The following is a 23149-nucleotide window of genomic DNA, read 5'->3' on the forward strand; positions in this document are numbered from 1 at the left end:
TACCCTTGGGCAGTGGTTCTCAAACTGGGGTGTCACGATGCCCCAGCTACAGAGCCCTGGCCTCTACCCCCTTAAGGAGTGGGAGGGGGAGAGGAAGCAGCACAATCGCCAGGATCGTGTAGCTTTGGAGAGATGCAGGGGCTTGGCTGCACTCACCATAGCCTACAGCAGCCTTCCAGGGATGCGGTGAGCCCTGTGCCAGCCTCCACAGGCTTTCCAACATGCAGAGAATGTAAAATTAACTATCGCGACCCACTTCCAGTTTGCGATCATAAAACCAGAAGTGGGTTGCAACTGTTATTTTCATAGCCTCCACATGTTGGGGAACCTTGCGGAGGCTGTCGCGGGGCCCCTGGAAGGCTGCTGTAGGCTGTGGTGATTCCAGCCAAGCCTCTGCACCCCTCCAAAGCAACCCGATCCTGGCCATTATGTTGCTGCCACTCGCCTACCCCACAAGGACTTACTGCGGAAATCAAACCCCCTGTGAGTTTGAGAACTGCTGCTTTTGGCCAAGCATGTAGGGTTAAATGGTGCCCTGCCTGGAGTTCCTCCCCTTAGCCAGGTTGTTACTGTCTTCCCTTCTTAAATATCAATCTGTGAGAATAACCCAAAGCCAGAACATGGAGGTCACTGTTTCTTCACCTCTTTGCTGGGGAATCTTGCTGAGCCATCTGCATAAAGGAATAAATAGGATTCCAAAAACTCAATCTGATATGTCTGTAAGGTGCGCTGTGTGCACAGGCAACTCGTGAAGGCTTAGCATTTCAAGCAGACAGCATCACAGCCAACCTTGAGTTGGGGGGAGGGTTTCAAATGACATAGTTGCTGATCAGATGGAAGAAGGTGCATAATGCATAAGTGGTTTTCATGTTCTCTGTATAGATTTCCAGGTCTCATTAAAGTCCCAAACTGTCCCTCAGTATGGAATTGGTAAGGACACCTCCACACTATCGGATGGCAGCAGATTCAGAAGTAAACTCTAAAATAGCTGTCTTACCGACATCTACATTGATACTTACTGCTGTGTTTGCATCAGCGGCATGCTAGTGTTGTCATAGCTGTCTGGGTGGACAGGTGGCACTATCTCACCAGTGACTGGGTGAAACACAGGAAGTGTTGACAGAGGCCAAGCTATCTCCCTGTTTTTCGACATCTCCCGAAGTTCTTTGGTGGATTTCTGAATTGCACTGTGGTGGACCAGCTGGATGCTACACGGAAAGGAAATAAATCAGATTTTTCCCTCCTCGTATTCATTAGAATGTGCAATCTTGTAAAAACGGACAGGATAAAAACATCATATGATTTCATATTTTTTTTTACAACATACATTTCAAAAAGATTCATATATAAACAAATACTGGATTTAAATTACTTGAAGAGAAAAACAAAGTATTTCTGTTTAGGGAGGGGGTGAGTCCTGCAGGCTTATCCCCTTATACAGCCTACCCCGTCTCTTAAACAGAAACAATTTGTTTTTTTTTCTTTCAGTCATTTACACCCAGCCCAATTCAACAACACTTTTCCCCCACACTCTCACCTGGAATGACTGGCCTGCAGGTTCAGGATGAGACTTGCCAGGCTATATGTAGCTTGTTGATGTTGGACAGTCAACCTCTGCTCTAGAGTACGTGCCTTTCCGCACTCTTAAAGAGCTGAGATTCTCTACAACCAACTGCAAATATTGTATTTCATTGATTTTACTTTGGTAAGCTCAAAAGCTTTTAGTGATTGACTTTTTGTGATTAGTTAATAATTATTCATGGAAGCCACATGTTGTGCTTACAGAATTCCTGTAATAAAACTGGGTGTTTTAATATTTGCATTGCCTTATAGATGTATAGAGTGTAACAAGCCACAAACCTAAACTGAATATTTGATATTCTGATTCTGATGTGTTTTATTATGGAATTTAAAACCCTTTTTATTTTGACCTCACGACTCTACATTTTTCAAAGCAGCCATCACAGAGATGAAGAACAAGTTAAAGGAGAATGAGGATGGTAAACATGTATGAAGCATGACAAGCTACTGGGAAATGAAAATTAAATGATGGGAGAAAATAACAGGAAAGAAGACACTTACTCTGGTGTTTGCATGTTTCTCTTTTCCCTAAAAATAAAACAAAATTTATGAATTAAATAATAGCATTGATATTTGAAACATTAAATCTAACTGCGGATGGAAATAGTACGTGATTGGAAATGCTGACCTTGTTGCAATCGACCATGATCCAAAGAGACTGTACATATATGCAGGCACGAATTGCATGCGCAATTGGGCTTGCCTTTGAAGATTTGCCACAGAAGTCCTTAATAAGCAAAGAGGCAAGCTGTAAGTAACAGAGGCTTGCCTCTTCAGTGATGGGAGTAGCATAGCAACATTTCAAAAAAAAGCTATGCACACAGTTCTTGCTTCAGCACACATACAATTTCTTTGAACCATGGCCATAAAATACAACTTAGAAGCATTTGCCATGAGGTTGATGAGAGAGCATGGATGAAGGCACATAAAGAGATGATACAGATGAAAGACACGTACACAGAAGAGTGGATATGCAGGTTAAAAGGACAGATGCTGGGCTAAAAAATTCCTAGAACATGTGCATGTAAAATGGAAGGATTTGTTACTTGCTGCTTTTCTTTTTATGTTTTGTCTTTTATAACCCTAAATTCAGTTCACAATCTCAGTAAGATTTATTTTAACTGGCAGAGACTTTTTAAACTCATAAATTTAGCTTCAAAATATTGTCACGTTAAATGTTGTAAATGGGTTCCTCAGCATTGCAATTTGCCATTTTTTAAAGTTTCTAGTTCCAAAGTTGACTATTCTATTGCAGGTTTTAGAAAGTATTTTAACTACTTTTATGAACTGAATTAAGCTCACCTACTAAATGTTTCATGTGCCTTGCAGACTCACAAAATTATACAAATCATTTATTAATGTTTCAAAGTACTCACACTCCTTCCCTTCGGCAGCACATAATATAACCAAGTATTAGGAAAAGCACCAGGGCTATCGCAGAGGGTATTGCCAGGGTAATGAGGAAATCTGAGTAATAATCTCTGCTTTTCAGATTTTCAGAAGGGGGCTCATACTCGCCACCATCTGGCAATATGCCTTCTCCACGGATTACTTCTTGGTAGGTGGAAACATGCTGGGTTTTATCAACCTGATACAAAAAAGACAAAAGATACTTTAGCTAGCCATACCCTGAAAAATGTTGGCCACAGTACAATAAATGCACCTACGTTCATTCATTTACTCATTCAAGCATGCAGTAGCCGTCTCCTATCACTACATTTGTAAACATATAAATAATACACATGTTCTTTCCAGAAATTACATCACTGTCCCTCCAAAAATTATGTGTTTATCTTTCTGTACTTTCTATAATGCATGGTCTGTAACTTAGCTGACAGTGGGGGGGGGAGGGGAAGAGGGACACAAGCTATTTTCACCAAACTACTTCCACTTAAATCACAGAAGAGTCTTTAACCAACTGTAGAAAATTGAACAAAATTTGGTTTCCCTCGGAAAACTGGAAGTGACATTTTTTGCATTTAATGCATTCTGAGGCCCGGGGAACAGGAAGTGATGTTTCTCCACCTCCACAGGCCATTCTGAAACTCACAGAGGCAGCAGGCAAGCAAACGCACGCTGCCTCCGCTGGCTTCAGAAAGCCCTCCAGAGGAGAACAGAGTGCAGCTCCGGTCACTTTTGGAGAGCTTAAAAGGGGCCAATCACCGATTTGATTATCTGAAAATTTTGGCATCCGCAGAGAGGTCCAAGAACGGAACCCCTGTGGATACCAAGGCCCCGCCTGTACTTCAAAACAATTTACCCTTTATCTCTCTCTACATGAGTTCTTGAGAATCCTTGAGGACCCGATCCCCACAAAACTGAAATTAGCTGAAATTATTTGTATTAATAATCAATTGGCAATAAATAAATTGTTCACTAATCCTTGATGAACAGAAGATGGAATTGAATACACAATCAGTATCAGACATTTACTTAGCAATGCCGACTTGTGCTTTACTGATCATTTTTCAAGATTAAGCGCGCTATGCCTTGAGGAAAATATCTCCTTGAACAAGGCTACAAAGCAAATCCCATGACTTATGTCTCATGATTCAGAAATCTACCAACCTGTTATTCCTTACTTTTTGGTCTTAAAATATGAGAAATGGCTTAGTAGTTTTCATCTTACTCTAGTCCAGCAATTTTCAACCAGTGCGCTGCAGGAGTTTAGAGCACAGTGGCCAAGAATTGCTGAAAAAATCTTCCAGGTTCCACAGTTCTATTTCTAGGGCATGTACTGTAGTCATAAAATTTCTTTTCCTCTTCCTTTGAGGAGGAAAAGGGACAGACAATTCATTACTACAGACAGTTGCTCAAGATACAGAGCAGTAGGATCCAGAAGAATCTCCCAGAAGCTGAAAATGACATCACAGAGGCAAAGACCATAGAGAAGACACACTGAAACATAGGTCAGTGTGCCATGAGAAGCATTGAAAATAGCTGCTCTAATCAATAGTAGCTAAAAAAAATATTGTGGCTTCATATACATGATTTTAAAAAAAGAAAACAAGAATATATATATGTCCAAATGTTTCTCTGTACATTCCCAATTTCTATGCACTGAAGCCACAGAAGATAAATCAGAGGTGTGTTTGCAGAATGTTTTCTTTTACAGTCAGAATGGTTGCACAGAAGCATTTCCAGTTCTTCAATCAGGCCAACAAAGAACTCACCAGTGAGATCTTACACCAGTCTATGTTAAACTGACTACGAAACTTTTTATCACAAGTTATTACAGGCTCCATTTCTTGACTGCATCTCAGCTGATTTTGTGGGTTTTCAACTTCTCGCAAGCAGGAGGAAAATGTAACATCTGCACCAACCATAACATAGACACTGCAGAGAAACATTATTAGGTTTAGGATGGTCAATGACACATTCGTAATATAAGTTTTTACCTCTTCTTTCTAGTGCACAGTTCAATAACCGAATACAATCAATAGCATGATGTTGATCATCAGTAACAGTTTTATCAAATGTAGGCACATGAAAGCTAGAAGGAAAATTCAGTGCATGCCTTGTGAACTCTGTGAATATTTCACAAAAGCAGTTTCTAATAGCAAAAATGTTGTTAATAAACAAATTAGAGAGTATCAGCCCAATCCTATCTGCACTTTCCTGGGAGTAAGCCTCATTGACTCTGATGGGCCTTACTTCTGAGTAGACATGCACAGGATTGGGCTCTAAGTTATACCCTGCTAACTCGACAAGAGGTGTCCCCTGCTAACTAGCAAGAATGAGAACTCGAGTCCGTGACTCGGACTCGAGTCGCAAAAATGCATAACTTTTGCTGACTCTTTGACTCACAAATTGCGCACATGAAAGACTGAAAAACACTCAAGTCAGGACCCTCCGATTCATGACTTGCATTCCACTCCAACGACTTGAGTCGTGTGCCAACTGACACGGGTTGCGCCACTTCCCTCTCGCAAGAAAAATCTCTTGCATTCATCCAGGAAGCTGTTTTTGGCACACACGAGCTCCAGCAGCTAGCAGGGTACACTATATTCAGAAGTGGGCAGGGGAGATGGAGTAAAACCTTTTTTGTTTGTGCTCCAAAAAATTGGCTGGGTCTCGTGATGCTGCACCTGCTGAGGTTTCTAGAAAATGTAACAGTTTTACCTGGGTTTTGCACAGAACTCAGACAGTGAGGCGTCATCGCTGGTCCTCCACTGCATCCAATGGCTAAAGGATGCATCTCCAGAGCATCCATTGGCCAAAGGACACATCTCCAGGAGAAGGAGGAGCAACAAGGGCAAGAGCAGCTGTTTTGCCCCACAGGAACAAGTAGGTTTTGCAAGCAGGAGGGGTGCAGGAGGTGAGGTCAAGCAGAGGGGAGTGACTTATACCACCTACACTTTTATCCAAGACTCTCTTGGCAGAGTTTTCCTGTTGTCGTCCTGCTGGTTTTCCAGCTGCATGTTCTGTTGCAGAAGGGGCAGGCTTGCTCCGCACTGCTGCCTTACAGGTGGAGTGGAAGGGGCACAGCAGAACACCAAGACACAGCTACAGCATGGCACAGCCCTGTTTACCTCTACCAAGCCTCAGTGGGCTTTTCCTCACTCAGCTCACACTGCCCCTACCCGCACCCTCCCATCTGGCCAAGCAGGGATGCACCCCTCCCCTGCCATGGGGGAGGGGTTTCCATCATGGCTGGGACCGGATCGTGCAGGGGAATGGAAGAGATGCAGCATTTCATGCTGCTGCTGGACATTGGGGTGGGCAGAGAATTGAAAGAGAACCCTGAAGCATGCACACCACCCATCAGCAGCCCCATTTCCCTCCACGGTGCCGCAGTGGGCTTTTTAAAGGAAGGGCAACTCGACTTGAGTCCTATCAAGTTGTGAAGGGTGACTCGGCAACTCAGAAAGTGCCCCCATTATGACTTGCTTTTGAGTCGAGTCCCAGTGGGCGGTGACTCGGCAACTCAAGCCCTGCTGGGTTTTCTCGTCCCTGCTTAGTGCAAGAGGCACTTTTTTCAAGTGGTGTTCCTCATATACAGCATTTAGCAAGGGGAGAGTAACTGACTCTTTTCACCCCAGCACAGTGTCTTTTCTAGTGACTGTTTGCTGGTGTTCTTTTGCATCTTTTTAGATTGTGAGCCCTTTCGGGATTCTCAGAAGTCATTTAATTATTCAGCTTTGCCTGTAAACTGCTTTGTGAACTTGTTTTGTTGAGAAGCAATTTATAAATACTAATACTAATAAAGGCAATTCTGCCAAAGTACCAACGTTGATTTGAACTGCAAACCCACCCAACCCCCACCTTTTTTGCATTTAACTTGTTCCCACATGCAAGAGGTCATAATTTGTTTCTCATTAAGCTTCTATTTACCACCCTGTTTCCACTAGTTCCAAAACAGCTACATATTTTTTTTAATGAACTGATGAGCTGCTTTTTTAAGCAAATAGTGAGAGCAACAGACAAGTAGTCAATAAAAACAACATGTACTCATTTACATCTGCTTTGATTTGATATAATTAATGGGATACTCTTCACTTCTAACGAGAATTCGGTCCATTAATATGAAATATGAAAACAAACTTGGAACACAAATATTGCGATAATTAAACTGGTATTAAGATAATTAAAGGGTTATTTTTTAAAAGAAAAATTATATAAAATGTTTTATAGATGGTATTTAATTCCAGAGAAAATAGTAAAAATGTACCCTGGGCCATCAAACAAATGCTGGATAAGTAAAGAATTGCGGGAACTTTTTATTATATGTGGTAGATATGCGAAAAAGCAAAGAAATATTGGAAAATGATATATAAACTGTTACAAGAGATATTGAAGTGTGTATTACCATTCAAACTGGAAACATTCCTCTTAAATGCGACATCAGAAATTAAGAATCAGATAAGAAATATTTTATTTTAAATATTAGTTTAGTGGCAAGAATAGTGTATAAGTAAAATTTGAAGCCTTTTTATGATTGGATAGATAATTTTAGATAAAAAATATTGATTGTTTAGTTAAATTATTAATCAGTAGATCAACAAATATGATAATTTTTGTATTGATGAATAATTTTGTTTTTAGACATTATTAATTTTTTGGGGGGGAGGGGGGACGGGGACACTAATGTATGTTGTAATCGATGGCCAATACCCTCATGTGTAACCTGTGCAGTCCCAGCCCTAAGTCTAACCTATTTTCCTTACCTGTATCTGTAATAAATAAATAAACTTTGTTGCAAAAAACAACAACAAAAAACATGTACAAATCTATAAACAATAGCACATTAAAAATAAGAAAACATGAATAAAAGAAGAAGTATAAAAAGAGCAATAAAGCAATGGCTTCTCAAGGTTAAAGAAGTAATCTAAAGTACCAATTGGCCCACAATAATTCCCACCCAGTGGAACTGAGAACAGCTCCCTCTTTAGAGTCCCTTTGGCATCGTCTCCAAGATCTTTGTATTTAGGGAAGCTTTTAAACGCTCCCATTGGGGGGCTAGTGATTTTTATGAAACATCTTAATACAATTTTTATGAAACATCTGTAATCCAATTGTTTTATTGTTTTTGTTGTTTTAATTTTTTTAGCACAGTTTTTATTATATTGAAATATTATTTGTAAGCGGCCTTGAGGGCCTTTAAACGAGGTGGAAAGGTGGGGTATAAATCTCTTTTAAAAGTAAATAAACTATCAGTCTAATGGAAGATCTTGAACACCTGGGAAAACCTTCTGAGAAAAAAATACCTTGACATGTACGTGGAAGAATACACAGTAAGTGCCTAACAAATATCTCTGAAATGGAATTCCACAATATAGGTTCCACTGCACAAAAAGCCCCACTTTAGGACCTAGCAGACTGAACATCAATTAAAGAAGCCACACAGAGCAAGAGCACATCTGCAATCTTAAAGGCCAGGAAGGAACACCAAGGAGAACACAATCCCTAAAATTTCTGGAGCCAAGGTTATTTTGAGCTTTAAAGGTAACAGGGAACACCTTGAACAGGACCCAGAAATCAAATGGAAGTGGCACCTATTACAGCCTTTTAATTGTGGGAAGTCCACCTACTCCCCAAGGGCCAGCTAAGGACTAAAGCAGGGGAGTCCAAAGTTTTTGGCAGGAGGGCCACATCAGCTCTCTGACACTGTGTTGGGGGCCGGGTGGGAAAGAATTAATTTACATTTAAAATTTGAATAAATTTACATAAGTTTACATAAATGAATATATTAAAGATGAACTTATATGAATGAATGAAGGTCTTGCAATAGCTCAAGGCCTATAAAAGGCCTTGCACAAAGCAAGGCCAGCCTTTCCTTCACTGCCACTGCTGCATCACAGATGTGAAAGAGCAAGCAGTGGAGGGAGCTCTCATCCCACAGCTCACATGAGAGGTCAAACAGTCGCCCTCACACTGAGAGAAGTTGCGTTGGACCAGTGCGGGCTTCAACAAGGCCACATCTCCACAGGGCCAGAGGCTCATTGGAGACTGGGGACTCCCTGAGGGCCGCATTGAGAGGCCTCGAGGGCCGCAAGTGGCCCCCGGGCCGGGGTTTGGGCACCCCTGGACTAAAGAATAAGAAGAACTGGGAGGTTACCAGCACATGTGCAACAATTGCAAAGTGTTGTAGGTGGCTCACTAGCCAAAGCTTTAAAAAAGGGGGGAGGAGAACACACTCATAATCACTGCTATTATCTGATGCTTCAGGAGTACAGTAGTACCCAGGAAAACCCTCAGCTCACACCCACACATTTGCTCTTCACAACAGAGATTCCAACGAAACCAGGACGTTTTCACCCCTAGGTGAAATCGCTCCACCATCAACCACGTATCTGCATCTCCTGGGGGTAGTTTAAATCTGTTATCCCTCATCTAGACCACTACAGCATCAAAGCACCAATTCTGGAATGAAATCAGTTTCTTGATTACGTACATTCACTCCATACTTATGCATGATCACTCCCTGCAGTTGCTTTTAGAAATTAAAGAGCACTGATGACAAGATGGAACCCTGTAGAATTCCTGTGGCAACTCTTGTTGGTTAGACCCATTAGACCACTGAACCCAAACTGGACAAGCAAGAATGCAATGCAGCATACCCCAATTCTAGCTGTTCAAAATTGTTGAGACAGATTTTGATCATCAATAGCAGGAGTACCCTTGGGGACTCCCAATCCAGCCTGCAGGGAGTCCCAAGTCTCCAATGAACCTCTGGCCCTCTGGAGACTTGCTGGAGCATGTGTTGGCTGGATGCAACTGCTCTAAGAGTAAGGGTGACTGTTCAACCTCTTGCCTTGTGAGCTGTGGGACGAAGTCTCCTTCCATTGCTTGATGTTTCATGTCTGTGATGTAGCAGTGGCAGTGAAGGAAAGGCCAGTCTTGCTTTGTGCAAGGACTTTTATAGGCCTTGAGCTATTGCAAGACCTTCATTCATTCATGTAAGTTCCATCTCTAATATATTCATTTATGTAAATTCATTCAAATTTGAAATGTAAATTAATTGTTTTTCCCCAATCCCTGACACAGTGTCAGAGAGATTATGTGGCCCTCTTGCCAAAAGTTTGGGTAACCCTGATCAATTGCATCAAAAGCCCTTGAGCAGTACAGAAAGATGACAGTGTCATACTCCCCCTGTAATCTCTAAATGCAGACAACCAATTAGGGCAACTGAAACAGTTTCAGTACCAAATCATGACATGCATCCTGACTGAAACAAAGAAAAACTCAATCATCCAGGAGATCCTAGAGTTGCTACCCCAATGCTCACTCAGAGTCACCCACTCCTATGCTCATCTACTCAAAAGTCCCAATATAGTCAATAGAATTGACTCCCAGGTAAGTGTGGATAGGATTGCGGCCTCAATTTCCATCTCATGACATGACAATGACAACAAACGGAAAATGGGAAATATTCAGATCCACTGAATCCAGAGATTGCTTCTTCAACAGTCTCTTCAGTCTGGACTCAGTTTTTGTCTGCATATTCTAGGGTTCCAACTATGGAAAGAAACTCACCATGTTCAGAGTTTGCCTCTGCAGACAAATGCTGAACGCTCAAGACGAGGGGGTAGTGTGCGCACACTGCAGAAGGCCCACATACATTTGCTTTACAGCAGAGTGAATGAGTGAAACAAGTTTGCCACTAATCACAGTGGGTCTTACTTCCAAATAAACATGCAAAGGATTACTCTGCACAGTAAGCTGCTTTGAACGTCCTGGAGGAAGACAGTGTGTAAACACAATAACTAAAGAAATGAGTTCTGAAGGATCTCAGCTATGGATTCCTTTCAAAAAACATTTCCAAAATATTGATGGGCATTAAACATTTCTAGTATAACAAACTGGAACATTAGAAGGAATTAACGAGGCTCACTTACCCTTCTTTCATGTCATTAATAGGAAGTGGGACTCTGCCTCCCCGATCAAGAGCCGAGGTGATGTTTATGGCATTCAGTCGCTCTGGTTGCCACACATTTTTCACTGCTCCAAGGAAATCCCCAAGAACCTCACTTGCCAACATTTCCTCTACATTCATGTTTTTAATGAAGAATTCCGCTTGATACTGCAATGGAAATTCTGATTGCAAGAAAGTAAATTGTGCCTTAGCTTTTTTTTCCATTTTCAAAACAGCCAAAATAATGGCTCAGCATTCCAGCACTGTCTTTTGATAAATATGTGAATATGGAAATACTGCATCCAAATTATTTTATTAATTAATATAAGCTTTATAAAGAACTCAAAGATAAAAGATATTTATGAGACATCCAAATTCTGCTATCCTGATCTCTTAATCATTGGAAGCATTAAACATTGGAAGCACTATAAGTGCACTGAATCTTGGTTTACAAATACCACCCCATAAGCCTCTGGTTCACAAATACCACCCCATAAGCCTCTAAGACTTTTCCAACATCTAAGACTTTTTTTTAATGTGAACACACCTGTAAGGTGTTTTACAAATCCCATTTCTACAGGTGGGGCCTCAGTATCCGTGGGGGATCAATTCTCCGGACCCCCCACCCCCCATATATATTGAAAATTGCTGATAAGTAAATCTGCTGTATTTGGCCCCTTAAGCCCTCCAACAGGAAGATGCATGGGGCCTCTACAGGCTTCAGAAAGCCCTCCAGAGGGGGCTAGAGTGTAGCTCCAGACCCTTCAGAGAGTTCAGGTGGGCCAAGTCTGGCTCACCTCCTACCTCACGCTGAGCCAGATCCACAGATGTAAGCTCCACGGATAAACAGGCTCCATCTATACTCAGATTATGCAGGAGCTACAAGTGGTTCATAAGCTACCATTTGTCACTCCCTAAAGTTTATTGCAGCACACCAGATGTACATGCCAAATACAAGCTGTTCTTACAAATAGAAGCATTTCAACTGTATTTTTAATGGGGATAAGAAGTCTGCTTTAAACCAGGTGGATTAGAAATAGCCAATACAAGATTAACTGTACAGATTAACTCTTCCCTATCACAGAATGCTCTATGCATTTAAATGTTTACACAAATTTAACAGCATGAAATTTTTTTACCACTATAATATAATCTAAAATGCTGAGAAAGCTGCTGTAGACATACCTTCTCCTGACATTATATTAATTATCAAATTATGTCTTGCAGTCTCAAAGGTACGCCTGTTATAAGCAGTGATCTAACAGAGAAAAAAATGATTAAGAACAGTATTTATTTTTAAAATGATTTATATGTCCCTCTCCTCTTTTTTTTTAATGCCTAAGGCCAATAAAGTACAATTTCAATAAATAAAATGCAATAGATAAAATGCAGTAAAAAAAACTAAGATACAAAAATATACGAATACAGTACATGTTAAAAAGAGACCAGAATATAAATGAGAAAACAGCTTATGCTGGGAAAATGTTAACCAGTGTTGTTGCCTTTGAAAATTACGGTCAGATGATCATGAAAACTTATCATTTTAGTGTAACATCTACATATTTTTTAACAGGAAATGTTACCAATGGCCAACTTTAGTGGGTTACATTAGAAGGTAAGCCATGTGCAGTGGCTGTGGGTGTTCATGCTCTTTGTAGATGAACAAAGGCAAAGGAAGACAGATTGTGGCTTGAAAACAGAACCCAAGAATTCAGCTAATATCATTTGGACAAAGTTGGTGGCAAGCCATTATCAAAACCACCTGCTCAATCAGCCGAAAACCATAGTTTTGGGCTTGTGAATAAGTGAGGAAGGAGCTGCAAGCTCATTTGTACTCCCCTCATCCTCTCACAGGCTCACTAAATGGAAACTTTGATGATGATGATGATGATGATGATGATATTATCATCAATAATAATAATAAATCAACAACTCCACTATCATTCTGAAACAACACTTAAACCCTTGCTTAGACATTATGGGAAAATACAGCTTAACAGACAAGGAAGCTTTCCATTTAGCTGGGCACATAAAAGGCCACAGGAAGGGAAAACTTCCCACATGTTCCTTTCTGAATTGGGACAATTCCAAACTGGGTCCACTTGAACTATGTTACTGTCTATGTACTCCAAATACCCACATCCAACCAGAAGTTCCCAGAACATATGGTGTTTGGGCATTTGCACATTAGTGCTAACTTCTGGATATACCAATATTAACAATGGTGATACTAGGACAAACACATGTACTGTTTAAAGTGAGACATGGCCCAAGACAGATGTCTTGGCTATTCTCAATATTAGTATGGTACAGTGTACTGGAATCGCATAAGATCTGGCGAGGAGGTAGGATGTGGTGTCAGCAGTGGCCCCTTTAAGGGTCAGGCCTGGGCATTCAGCAGAGGGTGTGCTGCACAGCTGCAGCCACTTGAAGGTCATAGGGCCCTCAGGCATAAAAGCACCTGATGAAGGAAGAGTTTGGTGTAGGCAATAGAAGGAGGAAAGCTTTAGGAAGGGGACTGGATTGATGAACTGATGGCTAAAGGACTACTGGAAATGTTGATGGACTGATGTGTGAATGGACTTAGGAGACTGCTAGAACAAACTGCTGGAGACACTGAGATTTGGCTGCCATGCCTAAGACCTGTGGAGGACCAAGGGGCTGCTGTAGTGGTGGGAGGCTGCTGGCAAGAGAGAGGCCCTCTGCAGATTGAACAGGTGAGCTACCCTAGTGGTGGGGTCCAGCAGGACTGCAAGGCAGAACTAGAGTCATTGTTGGGTAAAAAAGAGAGGCTAATTAGCTAAAAGCAGACATTAATTCTCCAGGCAGAGCTGGAGCTGGGAATCTAGCAAAACATACTGTTACCTATCACTACCCATCATGTCAAGTTTATGTCCAGATATTTGATGCAGTTCCCAAATGAGACAGTTTGCGTACCTCAATGATGGTAGGCTTGCCCACATTTTCTGAAGTTGGTGATCCGTACAACACACCATCACTGTGTGGTGTTCTCTGAATATATCGTAGCCAGCCAGGTCTGTCAGGGTAACCCATGAGGTTTGTGTTAAACGTTATAGGGTCATTGTTTATCTCACCTGGATAAATAGGACACCCAATTTAGAATATAATTTTACCACAACAGCAGCACAGTATTTTTAACACTAGCGTAAATAGTAACAAAGAGAAACTGCAAGGTGTCAGTTCCTGTTCTTAGCATTGCAGTACTGTATAACTCTGAAAGAATCACAATTCCAAACCTATGCTCACTAACTAAAAATAATAGGGATCACTTCTTTGACAATTTTTGCCACCTGCAAGGTGACACAACTATGCTCCTGTATAAGAGATACTAACCAACAGCCAGCCAATGGCCCTTGCAGATTCATGCACAAGCTTAACTGAGGTTAAAGGCAGTGGTATAGTAATTGAAAGACCTTGCTGTGCTGCTTTACAGCAAACTCCCATTCACTACAAAGTTTACCCCTGCTAACTGGTAAGACTCACTTTTTCAAGTGGGTGCTCCTTTTTTATTTAGCAGGGGGAGAGTAACTGACCCGCCTCACCCCAGCAGTGTCTTATGGCTGTCTGCTGGTGTTGCATCTTTTTAGATTATGAGCCCTTTTGGGTCAGGGAGCCAATAGTTATTTGACTTTTTTCTGTAAACCACTTTGGGAACTTTGTTGAAAAGCGGTATATAAATACTGTTATTATTAATTATAATAATAATAATGTGAAAACAAGTCTAATTCTTGCTTCATTTTCAGAAGTACTGTACATTTAAATATTTCAATAACCTGGCTAAAATTGACAGACTCTAGTTGATGGAAGTCCAACAAATACCTTTTTACACATGCAGAGATAGCTCTAAAGTTTAAGGCACAGGGGAAAAAAAAGGCAGTTAATCTAAGAAAAAAATGGTAGGCTCTTTTTAGAAGTTGCTATATGAAAGATACTGCCATTGTTTTACATTGATTAAAGAGTTATTCTTACAAGGCCCCAATCAAGTGAAACACTCAGATAGCAGTCTTTTACTTCATGTAAACTATTCAAATGATCAGAGTGAAGAATTATGTGGGTTGGTGGTTCTGAAAAATGCTCTGAAGTGTAGAGGAGGATGTGTAGATGGGTTAAGAAGTCACAGGCAAAACGTGGAGCAAAAAATCAGGCAAAAATCAGTGGAGCGTGGGAGGTGAAGGGCCAGAGAGAGGCCAGACTGAGAGGCCAGAGATCCAGTAGGAATGAGGAGTTCTATGAAAGACTAGAACTATTCAATTGTGAAAATCCCTATGGGGGTTTAGAACAGCCTGCCTATGTAAACTGCCTTGGATTAAAGTCTGAGGAAAAATCTGAAGACCAAAGAAAGGCGGTATATAAATACCTGTATAAATAAATAAAACCCAACACTTCCCCTTCTTGTTAGCCCTCTCATTCTGTTTTTTAAATAATACCAAGAGAGGGTTCTAAACTCCCCTGCTTTAATCACATATAAGAAATCCTTTTTTAATGGTAATGGGGGAAGACTCCTATAAAATCCTCCCCCCTTCCTTGCCAACAATGGGCTCCTCTACTAACTACTTGTTGCTACCATACACTAAAACCTTGCCCTGGCCGAATAGAAGCATGGTAGCAATCACACAACCCAATATTAAATTGGACCAACAAAACAAACTTGATTTATAAAAATAATAAGCAGATTGCTTTATTTGCTTAGAAGATGTTACTGGAATACCAGCTCTTGTGACTAGTTCAATTTCTTAGAATTCAATTCCTTAAGTAGGGTTGCCAGATACAAAGTGGGACAGAGTGCCTATACATTTAACCATTGTACAGAAGAAATTCTGGCAGGTGCAGCTCAACATGGAAGGGTTTAAAAAGCTGCCTCTGCCAACATTCCTTCTCCCAAACAATGGTTAAAAGCAGTGGTTCCCTGAGGAGCCATGGAAACCAGCCAGGGAAGCCACTGAATCCTCGAGAAAAACCTACTGCCCTACACAATGTATAGGATTGTAGTCCAAATGGGGAGCTGTAGGTCAATGGAGCCACCAGTCAAAAAAGTTTGGGAGCTACTGGTTAAAAATACAGACACTCTGTCCCACTTTGTATCTGGCAACCCTATCCTTATTTAGACAGCCAGTTATCCTGTCACACAAAGAGATCTTCTCTGGAAAGCAGGGTAGCTCTCAACTTCAGGCAGATTCAGGAAGTTCCTTCTTGAAGTCTTCCCTCAGGTCCTCACAACAAAGGCCTCAGGACACTCATGCTCCTCCTGAATCAGCACTCAAAATTGCCACTGAGTAGGTAGTTCCTGGTTCTTTGTTCAGAAGCAGTTTTAGGGAAGCCTCCCATAATCTCTCTCCCCTAAATTCTCCAGTGAGTATCAGCTAAAAGTTCCTCCTCTGGTCTTTGTGTCTCCTGCCTCTTCATCCTGGCAACCAACAACTGCAACCAACAAACCCCACTCATTCTTTGTGCTGCCCCTTTTATTTTGTCCTTCTCAGCCTCTGTGACCAATCCTAAAACATACTCTCTCCAAGTTATTGGTCCATACATAGTTTAAAACCAAGGAGAACTCTGGAAAGGAATTCCACTGGGAAGCGGTCACCTGTTGAGCTATCAGAACAGCAAGTTTGCGATGCCTTCCAACAATCTACATAGCACCCTCAGAGCACAATCCTATGCATGTATACTCAGAAATAAGTCCCATTGTGTTCAATGGGGCTTACACTCAGAAAACTGTGTGCATAGGATTGCAGCCTCAAACACTTTCCATTTGTCTCAATGGAGCTTATGTAGACAGCACTGTGCAGATTTCACGCTTTGAACCTGGGATGTTCCTGGTTCACAGCTCTGTCTCTCTGCTTGACCAATTTTACTTTGACATAGATAGTAATTCAAATTAAGTTACACTACATCTAAACATTTAGCAATACATTTTACGGATTGCAAGCATCCCTTCAGAATGCCAGATGCAAGGGAGGGCACCAGGATGAGGTTTCTTGTTATCTGGTGTGCTCCCTGGAGCATTTGGTGGGCCACTGTGAGATACAGGAAGCTGGACTAGATGGGCCTATGGCCTGATCCAGTGGGCTGTTCTTATGTTCTTACTTACCAGGCTTTGGATAAGGGGGAAACTCCCCTTTAAAGTATTCTCGCTCCAAAACGTGAACAAAAAGTACTCCAGCAGAAGGATAGACATTCCGGTCAGAGTGCACCTTCGAGAGAATTGTATACACTGAAAAGCAGGAGTAAAGAGCAGAGACAGAAAATGACAAAGTGAGATATATTCCCCACAGCAAAGCATTTGTGGAAAATAAAAACCAAACATTAGATTTCCTATTAAAAACAAGTTAAAAAGGGAACACTTCTGCCTTCTTAACTTGTTAAAAGTTTTCTCCTTTTTATATATGCCAATGGTTTGTCCCTGTGTTCATATCAGTGGAAACTGATTTTTTTTTCCATCTGAATGTTGTAAAAAAAGATGTTTTTGCATAATTTTATAAAAAGAAGAAAAACTAAGCGGCCAAAATTGCCTTTCAGTCTAATCCTAGCCATACTTGCTTCTAAGCAGTCCCATTAATTTTAACAGATTTGACTTTGAAGTAAGGATGTGTAGGATTATAGCTGCAATTGGTTAAAAAAACATAGTAAGACATGACAAAACAAGACTTTTGTTTGGAAGGGAAAACCTTTAGAAGGCATTTGAGTATTATATTTTATAGCTAAAATACTTTCCCTGCTCTCTGTAATCCCTGCTTTATGTATTTTCTCCATACATAAGAGAATATTTTCTCTGTTATATAAGGAGGATGCTAACTGACAACCTGATGTGCTTGGATCAATGGAGCAAGGGCACCCATTGGCTGGACTGGTAATCTACTAGGCAAAGAAGTGCTGTGGGTACAGTTCCTGAAGCACTCAAATTTGACAGTAGCAATCAACTGTTTAGGAATGATGGGGAACTGAAGCCAAACCTTCCTTGAAGAGGTGACAGTGGATAAGTCTGAAGAGTAGCCTGTGTGCCTCCAACTGCCTTGCATGCCTAACTCAGAGCCAATGTGATTATTAAGCATCGCACACCATAAGCGTCAGTGCGGCACTGTACACCTTCATTAATATAGCTCAATACATCTTTTTTAATTACATCTCAGATTCTACAACAGTGGTGATTCATAATTTAGCAATTAATGCCTAATTTATTAATTTCAATCCATTTCTTTAGACATCGGATCCATTTTCAGAAGGAATCAAATGAGGCCGCAAGACACACACAGAATTATCTTTCCACACTTTATTTGTATATGAAAAACCCTGGGAATCTTATTTTAAAAGTACCCCTATCCCCCCATCATAGCAATGGATCTAGGATACCAGATCAATACCCTTTAATTTTGAGAGTTCTGATGTTTTGGTCAATTCTGTAATACTGTACTGAGGTTCAAGTACAGTATTTCATGTTTAAGGACTGTCATTTGCCTCAAAATAAAATGAAAAAGGTAATCAATTGCCTTTTAAAAGTTCATTTGAAAGCTGTCGTCAAATAGCAGGAGGTAGGATTCACAAATACTAGGATAATTAGGTTCTCTTCCCACAAATCTTTCAGAACTAGAACAGAATATGCTTTCTTTATTCCCTGAGTATTAGAAGATATGCAACTGAGCTCCACCAGTCATCCTTCTACTGAGCCAGTGACAGGGCTCAAGAAAGAATCTGTGATGTCCAAATTAAATACAACACATTATTCATTACACAATATGCTCGGACTTATCTAGGGAGTGTGGCTTCTGATTTAGTGCCCAATCCTATGCATGTCTATTCATAAGTAAGTCCCATCATATTCAATGGGGTTACTCCCAAGCAAGTGTGGATAGGATTGCAGCCTTGGGGCCAAATTCTATCCAATTTTCCAGTGCCAGTGCAGCTGTGACAATAGGGTGTACACTATATCCTATGCTGGGATGGCAGTCACAGAAGCCTCTCCAAGGTATGGGAACATTTGTTCCTTTACCTCGGGGCTGCATTGCGGCTGCACCAGTGCTGGAAAGTGGAATAGGATTGGGCCCTTAATCTCCTCTTTCCATCAAAACAACCCAAAGTTATTTACCATTTTAGTGTATTGACAAATGTGGTCTCACTAGCAGGAATTCTCTCTCATTAATATAGGCCATGCTGATATAATTTAGGACACCCTAGGCTCCCTGTCATCCTCATCAAAGCTAAAATTCAATTTGAAATGCAAACACTGCCAGCTAACAAGCCAGTAGAGCTTTTAGTGACTGTGATTACATTAAGGAATACTTTAAGTATGACTGAATATACTATGCTACAATTTGTGTACCCTGGAAACCGTCCAGCCCTTTGGTATGCTTTCTAATTGCACGTGTGTCTTTTACCTACATTCTTGCACATGTGAGGAAACAACCCCACACCACTTGATAAGGGTAATCGGCCCAGTTCTCTGTTTGTGCTGCTAAGGCAAAGAGACCTTGGCCAGCACTAGAGCAGGCAAGTCTCATCACAACTTCAGCATTACCCTGAAGAATGGGTAATGGGAAGGGACAGTGGAGACCTGCACATACATCAACACACACCAGTGTTGCTTCTAGGTAAGCAAGTCCTCTGAATCAACTGTTTCTTCTGCTACTGATGCAGAGCACAGAAAGTGAGTCAAACGCTTACAGTTGTAACTCAGCGTTCAAGAAGCTGGTCACAGGATGATCACAGGGTCTTGCTTTGAGCAGTAAATCGACACCAGCAATCTGCTGATTTACCAGATCGCACTGACAAGGTCTGCAATGCAGTGTAAATCCTTCTCTCTAACCCTCCTAAGTTGGATGTGTATGGAAAGATGAAATTCAGTCCCATCTTAATCTGAAGAGGGTTTGGTCTCCTCCTCTTAAATTAAAAACCTGCATGGAGATAAACTGGACCCATACAGTTTCCTGCTTCTCCAGTTGACATCCACAATACTGTCAATGAAATCTAAGCTTTCCTCATTTGATAAATCCATGTATGCATCCCATAGGTAGGGGCAGTCTAAAACAGTAAAAATGAAACAAAAAACAAATACCACCAATATGATCGGCAGTGATTACAGCCGATAAAAATGCTTTAAAATTGATTAAAATGTTAATTTGGAATAAAAACACATAATACCGTTTTCATCCATTTTTATTTTTGGTTAACATCAAAATTCCCCCAAAATAAAACAGTTTTAGACTGCCTCTACCCATAGGCCTTGTCCACATTCAAAAGAGCCCTACATCAAGCCAGAAACAGTTAATGCAATATACACTCTTCCCAGAGTCTTTTACAGGAAACTCTGACATACACTAACATAGGAGTAAATTCCACTGAACATGGAATCACGACTGAGTAAACACATATAGTATTACATTGTAACTGCACAATCTTATGCATGTCTACTCAGAAGTATGTCCTATTGAGCTCAGTGAGCCACTACACCCAATCCTATGGGCCACTCCACTGGCACCACTGACCTGGGCTGTTGCAAAAAGTGCCGTAAGGCTAGCGCTAATGATGCAAAACTAGCACTGAAGCGCCCAAAGACGCAGTGAGAGCTCCTAGAAGTAAGTGTGGCTGCCAGACAACTGCACGGCTTTCTGGGGTGGGGGAGGGCAAGAAGGAGGTAGAACGGGATGAGGGGAGGGCAGGGGAGGAGAGGAGACGAGACGGCAGAAGGCTCTGCTGCCATATCCTAACCCCCCTCCTGGGCTGCAAAACCTGACATGCGTCTCCTCAGTTCTGTGCCAGCAGGTGTAGCTCTAAGTAGACCCACTGGGGCCATCTGGATGTTACACAGGTTACAGGATTGTTTGTTCTCTTACCCTGAGAAGACCCGGCACTGATTCCCTGCCCCACAGGATACAGCGGTCACCCTGGGCGCTAGGGAAGCATAGGATTGGGCTATTACTCCCACTTAACTGTGTATAGGACACTGTGAAAAGGCTAACTGTCAACATGTAAACTGGCCTCCACGTGGCTCTTCTTTGTGAACTATGAATATTCATATGAAACCACTGTGGCAGCAGGTGATCTAGGAATTTGGGGGGGAGGTGTCATAATGCGGATGATATCCAGTTCCTTTCCTCAATGTCATCATCTAGATGGTTGTTAGCCCTAACACACCCTATATCAACTGAACTTAGAAATCTGCACTGGTTCTCAGTGTGTTTCCAAACCAGTGTGAAATTCAAGACCAACATGTCGTATCTGAAGCATAGCCATCTCTGATGTAAACCTACCTATCACTGAGGTTATCACCTGAGGCTCTGCTTTGAATGCCTCTATCTTTAGAGAGTATGCATTTGGTTACTGGAAATGGCCTTTTCTGTAGCAGCATTCAGATTATGGAATACCTTCCCCAAAGACAATCATTCAGTGCCTACCCTATCATTTAGGTACCAAGTTTAAAATAGTTTAAAATAATTTATTCCCTCAAGCATTTGCCAACTTATAACTTCATCTTTTTGTGGTGGGACAAACAAATTACATAATCCATGTAATACATTAAAAAAATTTGAACAATTTCACATTATACAAGAATATTTAGCTACCTCTTTTCCCCAACTTATGCTGACATTTAAAAAAATCCAGGACATATTATGCTAATTATTGCAAATGAATAATAAAAATGACATTGTTATAAATAAGTTACTGCAATAAATTGTAAGTGTGTTTTAAATAGGCAGCAGCGACAGGGGTATGCAATATTTTACACAAAGCCATTACGTTGAGCCAAGTAAATCACAAAATATAACAAAAGATTAGAATAAGGAAAACCTTTGTCGATTAGAAAAATCGCCCCCTATCTCCGTGTCACGTTATTAGTAAAATGCACACAGCCAGATACATCGAGTGTAATATTCAAGCAGAGGGTGATTAATTCCAAACATCTGCAACCTAAACTCACCATCCTTCTCAGCAGCTTTTACCCTGCTGCTAATATAACTGATGACTCGCTTAGTCTTCCATTTTACTGTTCCATTTATGCCATCGGCAGAATGTAACAAAAAAGCTTTCCAAAATAAAACACATGCAAGATAAAAGGAATTAACATCATATCAACAGTTTCTCAGAAATAAAAGGCCCATCAGCATCTCCATCTTTCAATAGCAGAACATCTAATGCAGATTAAAGCAACAAACATCATTTACATGAAAGAATTGAAAATACACAATTAATGGTATTTAAAAAATGAAAATACACAATTAACGGTATTTGAAAATTAAAATGTCCACCTGTGTTCAAATTTTTCAAATGATGGGGTTTTTCTTTACGTTATTCTCTTTTTCCCTCCTAGTGGAAGATGTTGGAGGTAGGATATAGATGGAATTTCTAAATGTGAGCAGTCAGCAGGGAAAGTGTATACCTGTATCCACGGATTAGATATCCATGCATCTGCTGATCCACGGGGACCACAGCGCACCCCCTTCACCCATTATCTTAGCAACCAGCCTGCATACTACAGGAAGACTAAATGAACATTAACAGGAAGTGCTTCCTGTTAACATTTAATTAGTCTCCTGCCTATAGCATGCAAACTGGTTGCTTGCATGCTGCTCTTCTGTCGCTTTAAGGAACAAACACCAGTGCTTCCAGCACTGCTAATCAAAAACTAATATAATGGGTGCAGGGGCTACTATATGAATAGGATTCCCCTGTATCTGCAGTTTCCGTATCTACGGGGGGCACCAATAGAGCCCCCATGAATACGCGGGTTGACCTATAGTTGAAAGTTGTGTCTGGAGACAATAAGAACAAGATGATGCTAGGGAGTAGAAAAGAATTTGGGTTTAACTACCTGAAGTGTATTTCAATTTAAAGAGGCTTCTAACAGCCCAATCCTATCCTCCCCAGTGCCACCAGATGTAGCAGCGCCAAAATGCCGACCACTGCATCCAGTGGAGTCAGGGAGGCCCCAGCAGTCTCCTCAAGGGAAGGGAACTTTTATCCCCTTACCCAGAGGAAAGCCCCAGGTCTCACAAAGGGGCTACTCAAGTCTGCGCCAGCCTCATGTCGGGCTTTGCAGTCCAACACAGGGCATAGGATCCAACGGAGGAGGCCTGCCCCTGCCCTGCCTCACTTCCAGGCCAGTTCCTCCTTCCACTCTGACCCAGAATGCCTCCCCCCACCCCAAAAAAGCATACTGCTGCCCCATGATGCTACCTACTGGTGCTGGCTCAGCATCGTCCT

At 41.3% G+C, this 23149-nt stretch overlaps 1 protein-coding gene across 2 annotated transcripts in view; it reads right to left on the reverse strand.

Moving 5' to 3' along the window:
• SGCE (sarcoglycan epsilon) overlaps positions 1-23149 on the reverse strand; it is a 42388-nt gene that overhangs the window by 10550 nt on the left and 8689 nt on the right. The window contains exons 2-9 of one of the 2 annotated variants that reach the window (XM_066627764.1): positions 17046-17168; positions 13874-14031; positions 12122-12194; positions 10920-11118; positions 4755-4917; positions 2958-3169; positions 2083-2109; positions 1020-1208 (exon numbers count right to left, since the gene is read on the reverse strand). In XM_066627764.1, coding sequence (XP_066483861.1) covers positions 1020-1208; positions 2083-2109; positions 2958-3169; positions 4755-4917; positions 10920-11118; positions 12122-12194; positions 13874-14031; positions 17046-17168 — 1144 coding nt within the window. The remainder of the gene's footprint in view (positions 1-1019; positions 1209-2082; positions 2110-2957; positions 3170-4754; positions 4918-10919; positions 11119-12121; positions 12195-13873; positions 14032-17045; positions 17169-23149) is intronic. The other variant, XM_066627765.1, reaches the window with a different exon arrangement.

This window comes from Tiliqua scincoides, chromosome 5 (assembly GCF_035046505.1).
Source record: "Tiliqua scincoides isolate rTilSci1 chromosome 5, rTilSci1.hap2, whole genome shotgun sequence".
Classification (NCBI taxonomy): Eukaryota; Metazoa; Chordata; class Lepidosauria; order Squamata; family Scincidae; genus Tiliqua; species Tiliqua scincoides.